Below are 15,555 nucleotides of genomic sequence, written 5' to 3'. Positions count from 1 at the left end.
AGAGTTTATAGAATTGAAATGATAGGCCTATAGATTCAGACCAAAGTCAGATCTATAATAGAAGTGCGAACTACCACTCACTGACTACTTCATTGATCGCAGGATTTCTTAAACTATCGCGTTACGTATTCGCATCAAATTTCGTACACAGATTCCTTGGTGCTCACTAAGAATGTTTTTTTAAATAATAAAATTATTGATAAACAACTTCTTAACACCAAAGAATTTTATAAAAATCTCTCCTCCAAATTATGGTATATCTAATTTTCATACCAAAACATCCCAAAAATGTAAGGATCGGTATTAGACTATTCCGGGATTCTGAGTATATTTGTCTGGCTATTACATTTTCAAGGCTCTAAAAACTCGTGCGCAATGTTAAGTGGCCTACATCCACTCTCTTGTGTTGAAAGAGACATTTTTTAGTCTAACTAGGCCAGTGTGACGTAATGGAAAGTGTTTTTTATTCTCGTTTCACGTCATTCGGAATGATTTCTGTCCATGAAATGCTATAAGAACTCGGTGCGTCCTCGTCTATTTAACTCTCGTCAACTTTCTCTTGTTGAAACAAAAATTACATTTTTAGTCTAACTATAATACATAGTCATTTGAAACACTGCACTGATCCTTAATCTTTGCAATCGAAGACATTTTCATTATTATATTATAAGCCGTTTGATGGAGTGGATTGGTTTTTCCTTTGACGTCATTCGTAATGATTTCATTACATGAAATGCTATAAGAACGCATTAAAATGTTTATTTACCCTCGTTAACTAGTTCGTATTAAAAATACTTTTTTTAGTCTAAGCTGTAAAACCTAGTGAAAAGTATATTACTTATGTATCGTCAGTCGGATGCCATCTTTGTAATCTTGTTCAACGTAAGATATCCTGTTGTTTATTTTGTATTACTGGCACAAAGAATATTGACTCACTGATAACTTTAGAACATTTTCCTGAAACAGTAAAGTTCACTGATAATTTTTTATCAATGTTCCTGAAAACGAACTTATTGATTACTTTTGACCAGTCTTACTGTCACAAAAAGTATTGACTCACTGATAACTTTGAAATGATTTACTACACTGTTTCCCAAAGTGGTCTATTTAGACCCCCAGGTGTCTACGAGGACTTCCAGGGGGTCTACGGAAGTGAAAAAATAAATTGGGGGTCTATGACCTGTAAATGGGGGTCTACGATAGTGGATCTCATTTAAGCATGTCGAGACTTTAAATTTCCCATTAATGGTTTGTGCCTTAGTTAATCATTTGAATTGCAACTATGTTAGTCGAATGATTTTATTTTGAAATTTTAACATCTTTTTTTTAAATAGCTTAATTTTGTCTATATGAAAGTAGCCTACATGACCGAGTCTAAAAAGAACTGTAGAAAGTGCAGTGTTGGTTATTAGAAATTTGGATTTATTTCGTCCTTGTGAAACAAGCAAATGCATTTGTGCTTTTTATGCAATAAAGTTTAAAGTTATGTCTCTATAAAACCATTGAATCTGGAACATCATTTGAGACGCCAACATGATAAAATAGATTCAGATTTGAAATATTTTGGATCACTTCAAGTTCAGAATAGACCCAGAGTAGAAAAAAAGTTTGATTGAACATCACAAAAGAGAAGAGGTTTGTGGGCATTTTAAAATATTTTACTTTATCAAACTCCAGAAAACTGCACACTGTAGGCAAAAAAAAAAAAGACTTTGCCAGCCATTGGGGAGGTTTTACAACCTGTTTTACACAATCCTATATCTGATATCAGGAGAAATATTCCTTTAAGCAACAATACAGTTCAAAGGTGTAATGGTAAGATGAGTTAGGACACTGAAAGGTTCTTATGTAATTACTTGCAAATGACTTACTTCTAAAAAAAAATAAAACTGGACTAGTTAACCTTGCCCGATTTTATAGTGTTATTACTATCAAATTTTTCGTTTTTATGAATCAAGAATAAAAAAAGAACTAAGATCAATGGCTCCTTCACACTGAAGTTTGATAGTTGTCGAATGTGTGACAATATTTTGTCCTTGTAGCTAAAGATCCAATTTTAAAACCAAAAAAATAAGCGGGAAGCTGACATAGTCTATTTAACAGACTTCTTTCATACATTTAATGTGGATAATTTGCTGCGACAAGGTGATAACCTAAATTTTGTCAAAGCGAAATCATAATATCAGTGTTTGTTGTGAGGATTAAATGAATGTAGAGGATGAATAATGTTATTTTCCAAATTTAACTTAGTCAAACATTATCTAATCAAGAAGATATAATGTTAAACCTTAATTGAAGCTCAATATGGAAATTTTATTATCAAACTTTTCAACCAATGGGGCTTTTTTTTTTTGTATATATATGGCCTAGAATCTTTGAGAAAAACAAATTTGAAGTTAATGAATTTCCTAAAAAAATCAGGGGGTCTACCGAAAACTGGAAAACATGGCAAGGGGTCTATGAGACAAAAAAGTTTGGGAACCACTGATTTACTATCTTAAAGACCAACTGAAGAGGTTTTGGGGTCAGACGCTGAAACCGGTGTAATACTTTTTTTTTAGTTTCATAATGCTTAAAGAAACATACATACGAAATATTAAACATATATTCTTTGTAATTATTTAGATATAAGCAATTTAATGTGCGTTTTAGGGACTATTAAATTTCACAATCTCGAAGCCATTCGAGATCAGTATTTCCCAGACAACCAAGGTCGATGACGTAGTTTAAGGTTCTATAAATCTATATGTAAAAATTGAATTTTCATTTATCTCACGTATAGAATCATTAGATAGTTAAGTTAGCAAGTTAATCTGTTACTGTAACAAAGTTTAAATTGTGTTTAGACAATAGAAGAGATTATCTAACTGGAAAAGGAGTTGTTGTTTTTTTTCTTTTCTCTGGGAAGTGAAAAATAAATTGTAGTATCAATATAATATTCAGTAATGCATATAGGCTACTGTTGATGTAGTTATGCTTTAGACTTACTTAGACTTAGGTCCTCCCGCGCCGTTCGGCGCATTGGGCGGCAAGCTGTCTCCATAATGATCTGTCACTGGCAATGTCTGAAGCCTCTTCCCATCTGGTATGTAGATGTAGTTATGCAACTCATTTTATTAAATTTTAGTAACCCAATCACTGAATATATATATATTTTATTGTTATTAAAAAATGCAGAGCTATTCATAATTTAAAGTGTTCAATAAATAAGGCTGGCAGTCGAGTCGAAAGATTAATGAGAAATGCAGTATTTTCCATGGCTACGCAGCCCTAGCTGGTGGTCAATTTAAATGTTCTTGACGATGTCTACGTCTTCCCTCGGCAGTGGATTTTCTTATGGCCTCTAATATCTATTCCACCTTGCAATTTCTAATAAATAGCATCATTTGAAGAATGAGATCCAACTCTTATTTTTTTTTTAAATGTAACCCCTTTACAGATCAAGTCATCATTGCAATGGACATTCAAATCTGCAATAACATAGAAATGATCAAAATTTGAATACGTTTCAAAACGCAGAAAGTTGTGTGGTTTGCGCTCCGAACTGTCTTCTCTGTGGTCTCAGGTTCAAACATTGACCACTGCCATTAACTAACATCCTGGTGGAGTTATGGGCTATGACATAATAATATTAAATCCTGATTTGAAGCTTTTTCTAAACCTAGCAAGTGAAAAGGAACATACTAAAATAATGTTGTGTGTATAATGAAGAACTCTATTAAAATGTGATTTTTTATTTACATTTATTGGTATTTATTATATATAAAATAAAATTGTAGAATGTTTCTGTGATTTGTTTCACAATAGAAACAGGGAATATTAACTCTTCTTGTATTTCCAAAATGATGAATGATCCATCTAGTAAACTTGTCTGTATGCCACATGTCATATATGTTTTCTGTAAAATAGATTTTTAAAAATTTATTTACTAACATTTATACTTAATTATGTATACATATGTATAGAACTAGTGGTTATATATATATATTAAATGTTATACTGATTATCTGATCTAACATTAACATCTAACTCTTATTGTTCTTAATAATAATAAATTACTCTACTCTAGGTCTAGGCAATCTAATATATTTCAGACCAGGGCCGGTCTTAAGCCACTGCAACCTATTCGGTCGCAGTGGACCCTGCACTTTCATAGGCCCCACGCTAATTCTAGGTGTAATTGTTAAATTGCAATATATATATATATATATACCGGTATATATAATACCTGGAAATCTCATGAAAGCTCATAAAAATCTCCTGAAAAATAGACAAAATTGTCATTTGTGGGTGTCATTCATTCCGGAAAACGCTAATCCTACGCGCGATAAAAGGCATTGTCAACTTTCATGTAATAAAATGTAATAATCAGGCAAATTTTCACTTTAATCAGAAGTTTCCATACTTTATTTACTTTTAAAGTGACTGGCTTATTAATATCCCATAGGTTGCAAAGTTCGTAAAGTAAAGTTGATTTGATCGTAATCTTGTACTTAGTAAAGATTGAATACAATGCAAAGTCGAATTTTTTTAAAATACAAGAATCTTAATTTCCACTTATTTTCCTTATTCCCACCCAGACTAGGCCCCGCGCAATCAGTTTCACATAAGCATGATAAAGCCCCGCAATCGTTAGGACCGACCCTGTTTAAGTTTATGACAAGTCACATGTGTTTAGTATAGATCTGTATTTAATATTACCAATATAAATGATGACTTATTATTTTTTAGATCTAAAGTCTAGCCTTATTAATAAGTATAGTAAGGGCTAGTAAAGGGCTATATTAGAATTAGATCTTTTAAAAATATATTCTATAAAGATTTAGCTTAGGCTTTAGGTTTAGTCCTTGACTAATATAATATTATATTTATTTATATCTATGAATAGTATGAATAATCTTTATGCTAGGACACTACTCACTAGGTCTCACTATTATTACTATTACAGAGATATACAAATTCAAGTATTAAAAAATGTTGGCGACTGGGCTTAGACTTAACATAGATAGAGGCTAGTCTAGATTACTCTAGATCTACTTAAATCTACTAGTTTATAAACGATTACTCTAGTGTCGCTAGTATAAGTATTAAACTCTATTAGTATTACTACAAGCCAAAGTCAAGTCAGTCAAGTATTATTATTATAAACAAGATCTAGAATCTAGTGAGTGACTAGTAAAAGTGTTAGAAGGCCTAGCTAGAATTAGAGATAGACAGATCTATCCATTTAGTTTTGTTATAATAAAAATTATAATAGACTTATACTTTTAGTATACTAGTATAGTTTATTATTATAATTTATAGTAGATCTATAATCTACTATCTAGATCTATACTAAGACGATCATAACTTAGACTTAGACTGACTTAGACTTAGTGACTGTCTAGTGACTCTAGTCCTATCTATTAATCTATCTATAATATTAATTAAATAGTCTGCTCTAGAATATATTTTGAAAAAGTAGAAGAGTTAGCTTCAGGGCATTCTGGTGCATCCCATGCGCGGCGTTCCAGTACCACCTCATCGTGGTCGCCGCGTGAACACTCCGCTCTCATGGAGTGGCCAAGGGTACTGGTTGCTTGCCGCTGATGAATGAGCAGCCGGCAAGTGTAAAAGGAACTCAAAGGGGTTATGTCCAGCCCCCCCTGTGGGGCCCCGGGGCAACGGTTAGTAAGAGACCACGGGTTCTCCGAAAAGCGGATAGCGCTGGACACCAACTCGAGGGTTGGTCGGGTTCTCCTGGGGCTCGGCTGATTCGCGGGTCTCTTTTTGGACAAAGACCGGACTGACTGGCGCGGCCTTAGCGGGCTGCGTCGGACGGACCGGTTGGCGTCCACGAGCTAGGCTCTATCTAGCCCGTTCCCTGGCGCGCTAGTGGAGGAATCCGCCGCGACCAATGGCGACTCTGACACTGGGAATATCGAGAAACGCGCGCCACCCCACTCCTGCCTTGCAGGAAACTTACATGCCAATCTCAGGTGCATCCCATGATAAGTATCATTTAAAATTGTTTGACAGCTAGATTTAGATAAGTATATCATCTAAATCGCTATCAATAACGTATCCAGCCATGTCTATTTTTATTTACATTTTCTCAGTCCATTACAATACATCACTTCCGGTTTCGGCCATTGAAGCTGATTTTCAAATCTCGTTATTTTGTCCACTTTCAAATGACTTTTTCTAATATAAATACGCTTTTCTAAAATCTCAAAATTTTAGGAACTAACTTTGATGCTATCTACTGTCTGAATCAATCGCTATCTCAATTTCGAAAAAAACCTCTTCAGTTGGTCTTTAAGTATTATTTGTTCTGGTCAGCACGTTGTCGATTCAGTCTGGAAATATCCTCAACACAGACGAATGTATTGCGTTATAGGATTGATCTCTTCAAAACAACAACAGCAGGTCTATGGGACTTCCATTGAAAACTTAATGAGTAGAGGCTTCCATTGAAAACTTAATGAGTAGAGACTTCCATTGAAAACCTAATGAGTAGAGGCTTCCATTGAAAACCTAATGAGTAGATACTTCCATTGAAAACCTAATGAGTAGATACTTCCATTGAAAACCTAATGAGTAGATACTTCCATTGAAAACCTAATGAGTAGATACTTCCATTGAAAACCTAATGAGTAGATACTTCCATTGAAAACCTAATGAGTAGATACTTCCATTGAAAACCTAATGAGTAGATACTTCCATTGAAAACCTAATGAGTAGATACTTCCATTGAAAACCTAATGAGTAGATACTTCCATTGAAAACCTAATGAGTAGATACTTCCATTGAAAACCTAATGAGTAGATACTTCCATTGAAAACCTAATGAGTAGATACTTCCATTGAAAACCTAATGGTAGAGATTTCCATTGAAAACCTAATGGTAGAGATTTCCATTGAAAATCTAATGATTAGTGACTAGCACAAACTAATCCACAAATATCTTTCAAATGACTTACTGTCTAAAAAATTCCAAGGCTTTCAAGAACTGATCTACTGACTCAAAGCCTGTTTTCTTGATTCCTTTCGCTACTCGGATGTTAGTCGAAAATTCTTTCAAGTTTTTCAGGACTGTCATGTTTGGTGGGAGGGTTCGTTTTAAGGTCAGCATAAACTCTCCGAGGTTGCGCTCGAATTGACTTTCGTGTTCCCTGGCCTTGGCGATGATTCCTGGCATATTTTGTTGCGACTGCTTTATCCGACAGACCATCTTGAAGTCATTCTCTAGAAACAAGAACAAAACATTAACTTAAAGTCATTCTCCAAAAATAGAAAACAAAAACATTAACCTTAATTCATTCTCTAGAAAAAGAACAAAACAATGACCTGAAATCATTGTCTAGAAAAAGAAAACAGAAATGAAGTCATCTCTAGAAACAAGAACAAAACGCTGACATGAAGTCATTCTCTAGAAACAAGAACAAAACGCTGACATGAAGTCATTCTCTAGAAACAAGAACAAAACGCTGACATGAAGTCATTCTCTAGAAACAAGAACAAAACGCTGACATGAAGTCATTCTCTAGAAACAAGAACAAAACGCTGACATGAAGTCATTCTCTAGAAATAAGAACAAAACATTGGCATGAAGTCATTCTCTAGAAACAAGAACAAAACGCTGACATGAAGTCATTCTCTAGAAACAAGAACAAAACGCTGACATGAAGTCATTTTCTAGAAACAAGAACAAAACGCTTACATGAAGTCATTCTCTAGAAACATGAGGAAAACATTGACATGAAGTCATTCTCTAGAAACATGAGGAAAACATTGACATGAAGTCATTCTCTAGAAACAAGAACAAAACATTGACGTGAAGTCATTCTCTAGAAACAAGAACAAAACATTGACATGAAGTCATTCTTTAGAAACAAGAACAAAACATTGACATGAAGTCATTCTTTAGAAACAAGAACAAAACATTGACATGAAGTCATTCTCTAGAAACATGAGGAAAACATTGACATGAAGTCATTCTCTAGAAACAAGAACAAAACATTGACATGAAGTCATTCTCTAGAAACATGAGGGAAACATTGAGTAACTAAATCAAGTGCATGTAAATAGACCTCCTTTACGAAGCTGGCGACTTTTTAGTAAGAATGATTGTTATTCTCTTAACAACTAAAAATAGATTTTTATTAAATTTAACCTTCATGAAACAAAACTGGTTAAGCGAATGTATAAATCTATTCAGAGTCTTTACAACTCTAATGATAGGCCTGTGAATTCTACTGTTAAACTAGGAACGCTACACTTAATAAACAACACCAACACTCTAGTACCAGATTCATGAGTGAATTTATTGACACACTTTGTCAACACACATGACACATAACATTCCAAAATTCACTCCCTTAGTCAAGGGGAATCATTCAAGCTACTCAGATAAACAATGTCAACATTCATTACAATTTCTCTCTTCTTTTTCTCACTCATTCTTACTTTCAACTTTAAAGGCAAAAACCAGAATCAGAAAAAAATGTAGAAAAATCAACCGAGAAATACAAGGACATATTATATTAACAAGTATTTTATACGTGACAATAGTATTAATGTAAAATAACGCAAAAAGCAAACAAGTTACAAAATCTGTTTTATTCATGTTTTTTTTTTACTACAAGACAAGTATGGTGAATAACAAAATGAAATTGTAGGCATATTTACATAATTAGGAAAAATGATATATTGGAAGAAAATATATGACAGGGCCATTTACACAAAGATATATTTACATTACTAGAAATAGAAATATGGTGAATAAGGAAAAAAAAATGAAATAACAGTGCTGCTTACACAAACTCATCCGGGAGTCTTCCTTCTTGCAGTATGGTCAGCAATAAAAGTCCCGATGCGCCTCGTTTGGTCATTACATTAGCTAGTTGTGCTCTCCCAGGACACCAGCGAATTTCAATTCTTTCAGTCCTGTGCATCTCGTTGATGGAAGCAATGTCAATACGCAGCCTTTTGTCTTCCTCTAGCTTGGTGGTTGTCCTCTAATGACACTTTTGTTGTCAATGAAAACTGTGATAGGCAACGACTGTTTCTCAAGACCATAGAGTTCTTCTATTACAGTTCTGTAAAAGAAGCAGATTCTAGGCCTTCTTGCAAGCCTAATGCCTCAGCAGCTATGGTAGATCTCACTACCCTTTTGATCTTCGAGGCTCGCCAAAAAATTGGACAGCAATGCCCGTCTTTGTCTTTAATCCATACATTATGGGCACTTGTACTTCCTGTACCACCACTAAGGTTAACCAAAGCGGCATCGCAGAACAGAAGCAGCTCCCAGTCTTCTTCAGGTTTTCCATTCAGACTTCTATACAATTGTATGGGTCTTAAGTCCTTTAGCTTTCCGATGACTTTTATTGCTCGCATTAGGTCCGTAACCAAAGCTTTGTTTAACTTTGTGCTGAGATCAACTAACGCAAAAGCCATATCAGGTCTGGAGCCTTGAACGACCCAATTTAACTGGCTAATGCGTTTTCTGTACAAAGACTGTTCTGTATCATTCAACTGCAAATCCTTTTGCAAACATCTTGCTGGGTCTAACTTTGGGCGATCAAGTTTTTCGATGTACGCTGTGTGGTCCAGGATTATCCCATCTGTGACTTGTCTGATGTCGAATCCGATGTAATAAAAATTTCGCTCTTCTATCTTTCCTGCCACAAATCGTTGACGCAATTCACACATGGTCTTCTCAAAAACGTCATTGCCAGCATGAAGAAAGTCGTCAACATGGCAACAAATGATGTCACATACAACTCCATCACTCGTTAATGTGAACAGTGCTGGATCAAGGCTTGACTGTTTGCAACCAAGTTCAATAAGCTCTTCTTTGACACTTAAATAAAACTGTCTTGCACCATCCTTAAGTCCATATAGCCCATACTTCAGTTTCTAAATAACTTTACTTGGAGTATTACTCTCTTTTGGAGGTATAATATGTACCTCTCTATCCAGGGGCTTTCCTTGTAAGAATGCATATTTGATGTTTTAATCTGCCATTGTTTACTAGCCACAATTGACAAAAAAATTCTCATGGAACCTTTGGCAACAGTTGGACTATCTTTTGGTATTAAGTCTTGCTCTTCAAAACCTCTTACAACTAGACGTGCTTTTGGTGAACCATTTTTCATTGTTATAACCCAACGTGTAGCAATAGCATTTTGTCCACAGTCTTCAACCTCTTCATATGTTTCAAACTGTTTTAATTTCAATAACTCCAATTGTTTGGCTTCATCTATCTCTTTGCTTGATTCAACCATTGATAAGCATACATTGTCGCTAATGCCTCCCCTTGAATATTTCCACTCAATTCGTTTAAGGTCAACACTTTTTCTTTCTTTGTCCACATTATTTTCTATGTTATACCAATACTTATACTTTCCTGTGGCTTTGCCTGCTCTACCGAGAATGGTAGCTTCTGTCCATTGTTCTGATTCGTCCATTCTGTATTCTATTTGTTCATTTGGTTTCAAACAAGTTACAGAATGAATGTCTGTCCTTGTGTCACTTTCATCTCTAATAACTTCACGATCTCCATCAAATATTTCGCTTACACCACTCTTGATGACGTCATGAATTGTTTTTGTGTTCTTCTCATTATCTTCTGTACTCTCTTCCTCATCCACGCTCGCCGCTTTATAAAGTCTGTTAGGTGCCACTCTGACAAATACACCGCCATGTCTCACAAAAACAACTTTTCCATCTTGAAATACCACTTTTCCGGGTCCTAACCATCTCTCTTTGCCTTCACGCTTGTAAAAAACGTTGTCACCATTTTGAAACGCCTGCTCTGACGCTCGAACTTTAGAACGCAGGGCTCGTCGTATTCTTTCACTTGACTCTGATTGAATGTAAGCTTTACGTGCCTCGTGGAGAGCGGTCAGGTGCTTATGGAAGACTTCACTTGTTGTGCTGCCCTCTAAAGCTAGTAATTTCGCCTGCAGAATGTTAGGTAAATTAGGGTTTCTCCCAAACACAAGTTGATGGCTACTATAACCATTTCTCATTTGCAAAGAGTTTTTAGCCCAGAATAAGAGAGTTTCAAGATCTACGTCTGAATTTTCAGCCTCAAGTTTCATTAGCATGTGATCGGTAATAGCGTGGACCCGTTCACACAAGCCATTCTGATATGGACTGAAAGCTGCAGTTGTACTAACTTGAATATTCAGGATTGATGCTACTTCTCGAAGCTCATCAGAATTGAACTCGCCGCCATTATCCGTCATCAACGCCTTCATCACTCCAAATATTCCTACCCAGTTTGTCATCAAGGCATCAACGACATTAGACGTTTTTTTCCGGTTGATTAGTACACAAACACTGTACCTCGACCACATATCAACCATGTGCAGTATCCATTGACCTTTGTATTGTTTGAGATCCATTGCAATTTTTTCATTAAAGTCTCTGGGCATAGGGCAGGCCACTACAGGTCGAGATGGTGTCTTGGCAAATACTTTGCACAGTTCACAGCTTCTTTCTATATCTGTTAATTCCTCTTCAAAATCCTCACACCAAATGTTAGCGTCTTGAAGTAAAGCCTTAAGTCTATCCTTCGGAGGGTGTGCGAACTGCCTGTGTAGTTTTCTAATAGTTGCCTTGCGTTTTTCAGGGGATTCGTCGAATACTTTTACTGTGTTGACCTCTTCAATTTGAATCATTTCTGTCTTGTCAATGGGAATGCAATAATGACCAGAAGATGTTAAGTTTAAGGCAACCTCTTTTCCAAATATAACAGCTGTATCATTTTCCAGATCCATTTTTACTCCTGCTGTTTTCATAGCAGATCTGGAGAGTAATAATGGTATGTCTGTTTCTACAGCATCAGTCAGAAGCTTAACTTTCTTTCCAGCCACTGTGGCAGGTAACTCATATTCACCTTTTGATTTTATTATTGTCCCACCATCAAACTTAAACATTCTGTGACCTTCTCTTAACGTAACTTTGTTGCGGTCCTCTTCATCTAAAGAGCTCAAGAAAAGCCTCCAACCATGTCATTCCACACACTGTACTACTGCATGCGCTGTCCAATACGGCACAGTTAAAAGCTTCGACCCCCAATTGGGAAGTTTCATCTTTGTGATTTCCTGTGAACAAACAGGCTTCTTCTTCCTGGTCTACAACATTGATCCTCTTAGACATGTTTTCCCAACTGTCAGGGCACTTGGACAAAAGATTATGATCATCATGACTTACATGTTAAGACATTTCCGTCGGGACCAACTGGGTTTATATTTTTCGAACTTCGTTGAACTTTTGGGAATCCAAAACCTCGGGTGCCGCCCCATCCTTGTCCTCCACCTCTCACTTGATGTCCGACTTTAGGCTTATAATTACATTTTGTCTCATCTTCTCGTTTTCCAAAGCTACTGAAGTTTTCATGTCTTTGGTATCCCGCTGCCCATAAAGCTTCTTCATTTTCAGCCAAAAACGTTGGCTCAAGTTTGATACATGCCTCTTGGTCCTTCAGCTTACTTTCTTCTCCCTTAAACTTTTTCAAAGATGACTTAGCTTCTTCATACAAGGTGTCACGATTGGCGTAATTCATTCCGGTCAAAACAAGCATCTTTTCATTTCGTGTTATTCTTGCCTTCCTTAGTAACTTGAAGGCCAGAATCTCAGGTAACAGCTTCATCTTTTTTTTCTCTATTCTTCTATATTTTGTATCAAATTCTGCTATGAAATCCTGTATTGTCTGGTTTTCCCCCTGTTTAAAATCTTCAAACTCGTCAAATTTGTGAATGCTATCTGCGAGGTCATCTTTGGCCAAGTTCTTGTCAAGAAACTGCAAAAGTCTCTCAAAGCCTTCCCGACACTTGAGCTCTGATAGGTCTAATTGTTCGAACACTTTTTCTCTGATCCCTGATTCACTGTTTTGTGGTAATGAAAGGGCTCTTTTCTCTTCTTTCAGGTCAGTTATTTCATTCCATGCCAGTAACTCTTGTTTATACAATTCGTATGGCTTTTCTTTAATAAATGATGGAATTTCTATCCTAGTAGCCATTATTACTCCGAATTGGATCAATAAAGTAAATAATTTTACTTACAGCTCTGCTACCACTTGTTAAACTAGGAACGCTACACTTAATAAACAACACCAACACTCTAGTACCAGATTCATGAGTGAATTTATTGACACACTTTGTTAACACACATGACACATAACACACATAACACATAACACACATGACACATAACACACATGACACATAACACACATGACACATAACACACATGACACATAACACACATGACACATAACATTCCAACATCTACTTACTTAATAATTATATTCGAGGCCAGACTTCTTCCCCCCCCCCCTTTTAAAATATTGAATTTTAATATTTATTATGTGTAATGAGCATGACTCCTGGGTTCCCCTCATCTCATTGTAGTTCGTATCTAGACAGTTTTCTACATAAAGAACACACACACACACACACATATATATATTCTGTGCATGCCAGGTTCATAGGGCCTAAAGGAGCTGTCTACACTGTAGACACCACATGAAGACTCGCCGCGCGCCAAGCTGTTGGACCAACACAGAACTTATGAACTACTTTATTACTGAATTACAAAATCAAAGATAAGGCCAGGGGCGTAGCTAGGAATTTTCCATCATCTTTTATGGGCCCGGGGGAGGGGCTTGAAGTCTTTGGGGGCCCCTGTAATTTTCGTAATATTTAATATTTAATGTAAAAAACACTCATTTTGGGGCTCCACTCCAGTGGGGCCGGGGGAATTTTCAAATTCTCCCCCTCCTCCCCTCACCCTAGCTACGCCACTGAATAAGGCAATGATTGTATGTAACATTATTTTTGAGAATGGTGACAGAAATGTTACAAAAGTGAAACTAGAATTCTCGGTCAGAAGTTTGTGTCTGGGAGGGTGTGGCCGTGCTAATTCATGTAAGCGGAGAGTTAAAATAAGAGGGGGGGGGGAGATACATCAGATCTCATTACCAGGTTGATGGAGTGATTCATGGACGGCAGGTTGAAACTCTTGTTTGCTGTGTGTGCAAGAAGAACGCAATCGTCCACTTAGCTGAGTAGCAATCTAATCATCTCTTCAAGAGCAAGAGAACAAGAACCGTAGGCTGCCATTGGTGCTAGACCTGGTGCCCTCATCCTGGCCTCGCGTCTTTTTCTTATTTAGCCTTGTATTGGCGGTAGCACACAACCCAGCTTCACCACACCATTCTCTATAGAGAATCGTTTTCACATAGGTCTCGCCAGCCACATGAGGAGACACAAAACCCCAATGCAAAGCCCTCAGCCACCTGAATGACAAAAGTGGTCATCATCGAACCACGATGAACGAACTCTATAGAGAAGTGAGCTGATAATACACCGTTGTATCTGATTTGACCTTTTTTGACCCAATGTACTTGCTTCAGAGGGTCGAGACAGAATCATCCACAAGCCATTGCGACTCACTTTGTCAAATGCTTTGATGAGATTTATCAAGCTGCGTACAAGTTTCAATGAGTCATTCAGACTGCGGTGTCTATAAATAAACGAGACTTGATATCACTATTATGGCTTCCTTTCTAATGTTGGGAGAACAAACTTGGACTCTTCACTGACCTTTAAAGTGGAAGTGTTCCGTCCACTGGAAGCCTGTTTCATCACTGCCTATTGCAACTTTGGCACAATTTTTGGATTCCCCACCAGTTGTTGTGAGAGATTATTTGATTCCCCACCAGTTGTTGTGAGAGATTATTTGATTCCCCACCAATTGTTGTGAGAGATTATTTGATTCCCCACCAGTTGTTGTGAGAGATTATTTGATTCCCCACCAGTTGTTGTGAGAGATTATTTGATTCCCCACCAGTTGTTGTGAGAGATTATTTGATTCCCCACCAATTGTTGTGAGAGATTATTTGATTCCCCACCAGTTGCGGTGACTTAGAAGACATTAACATCTGGTGTATTGTTTTTTTTTACTGTAATGGAATTGAATTACTTTCTTTGTTATACGGCATTATTGAAAATTTAGTTTGAATATTACCTTAAGAAATGTGTGTGTTGGTTACAGGCTAGCTCAATAAATATCTGAATATCTTAAGAAATTATATTTTTCCACTCCATACTCTGTTATTTAATTAAGTCAGATCCGTCATATCAAATACGAAAGCTAGATTAGAACACATAATTGACTTTTTCCTGACCAATCTAACGATTAAAAACCTAATGAACCTACCAAAACTGGAAAGCCTTTGTCTAACTGTGGATCTTGTGGTGATTTCGTTTAAACACGACTTATACTCATCCTCCCACAGTTTCGACCTGAGCGAGATCTTTACTGTCTTGGTCGCCTTCAATAACGCTTGGTCCACTAGTAGATCCTGAAAGATCGGTGTCAGCTTTCCTTTAATGTACAGGGTCCAAAGGTTGTCCACAGCGTCCAATGTGTCAAATGTAACAGCCAAGACACAGCCTGTAATTCAGAAGTACAAGAGAAATGTAACAGCCAAGACACAGCCTGTAACTCAAAAAGAAATGTAACAGCCAAGACACAGCCTGTAACTCAAAGAGAAATGTTA

General features: G+C 36.6%; 1 protein-coding gene across 5 annotated transcripts in view; it reads right to left on the bottom strand.

Moving 5' to 3' along the window:
• The window catches only part of LOC129923626 (uncharacterized), a 62,424-nt gene that overhangs the window by 6,953 nt on the left and 39,916 nt on the right, over nucleotides 1-15,555 (bottom strand). For all 5 annotated transcript variants that reach the window (XM_056015524.1, XM_056015526.1, XM_056015527.1 and 2 more), the window contains exons 4-5: nucleotides 15,213-15,449; nucleotides 6,962-7,226 (exon numbers count right to left, since the gene is read on the bottom strand). In XM_056015524.1, the coding sequence (XP_055871499.1) occupies nucleotides 6,962-7,226; nucleotides 15,213-15,449 (502 nt within the window). The remainder of the gene's footprint in view (nucleotides 1-6,961; nucleotides 7,227-15,212; nucleotides 15,450-15,555) is intronic.

The sequence above is a fragment of the Biomphalaria glabrata genome, chromosome 17 (genome assembly GCF_947242115.1).
Source record: "Biomphalaria glabrata chromosome 17, xgBioGlab47.1, whole genome shotgun sequence".
Taxonomy (NCBI): Eukaryota; Metazoa; Mollusca; class Gastropoda; family Planorbidae; genus Biomphalaria; species Biomphalaria glabrata.
This window is presented reverse-complemented; position numbering and strand designations above follow the sequence as displayed.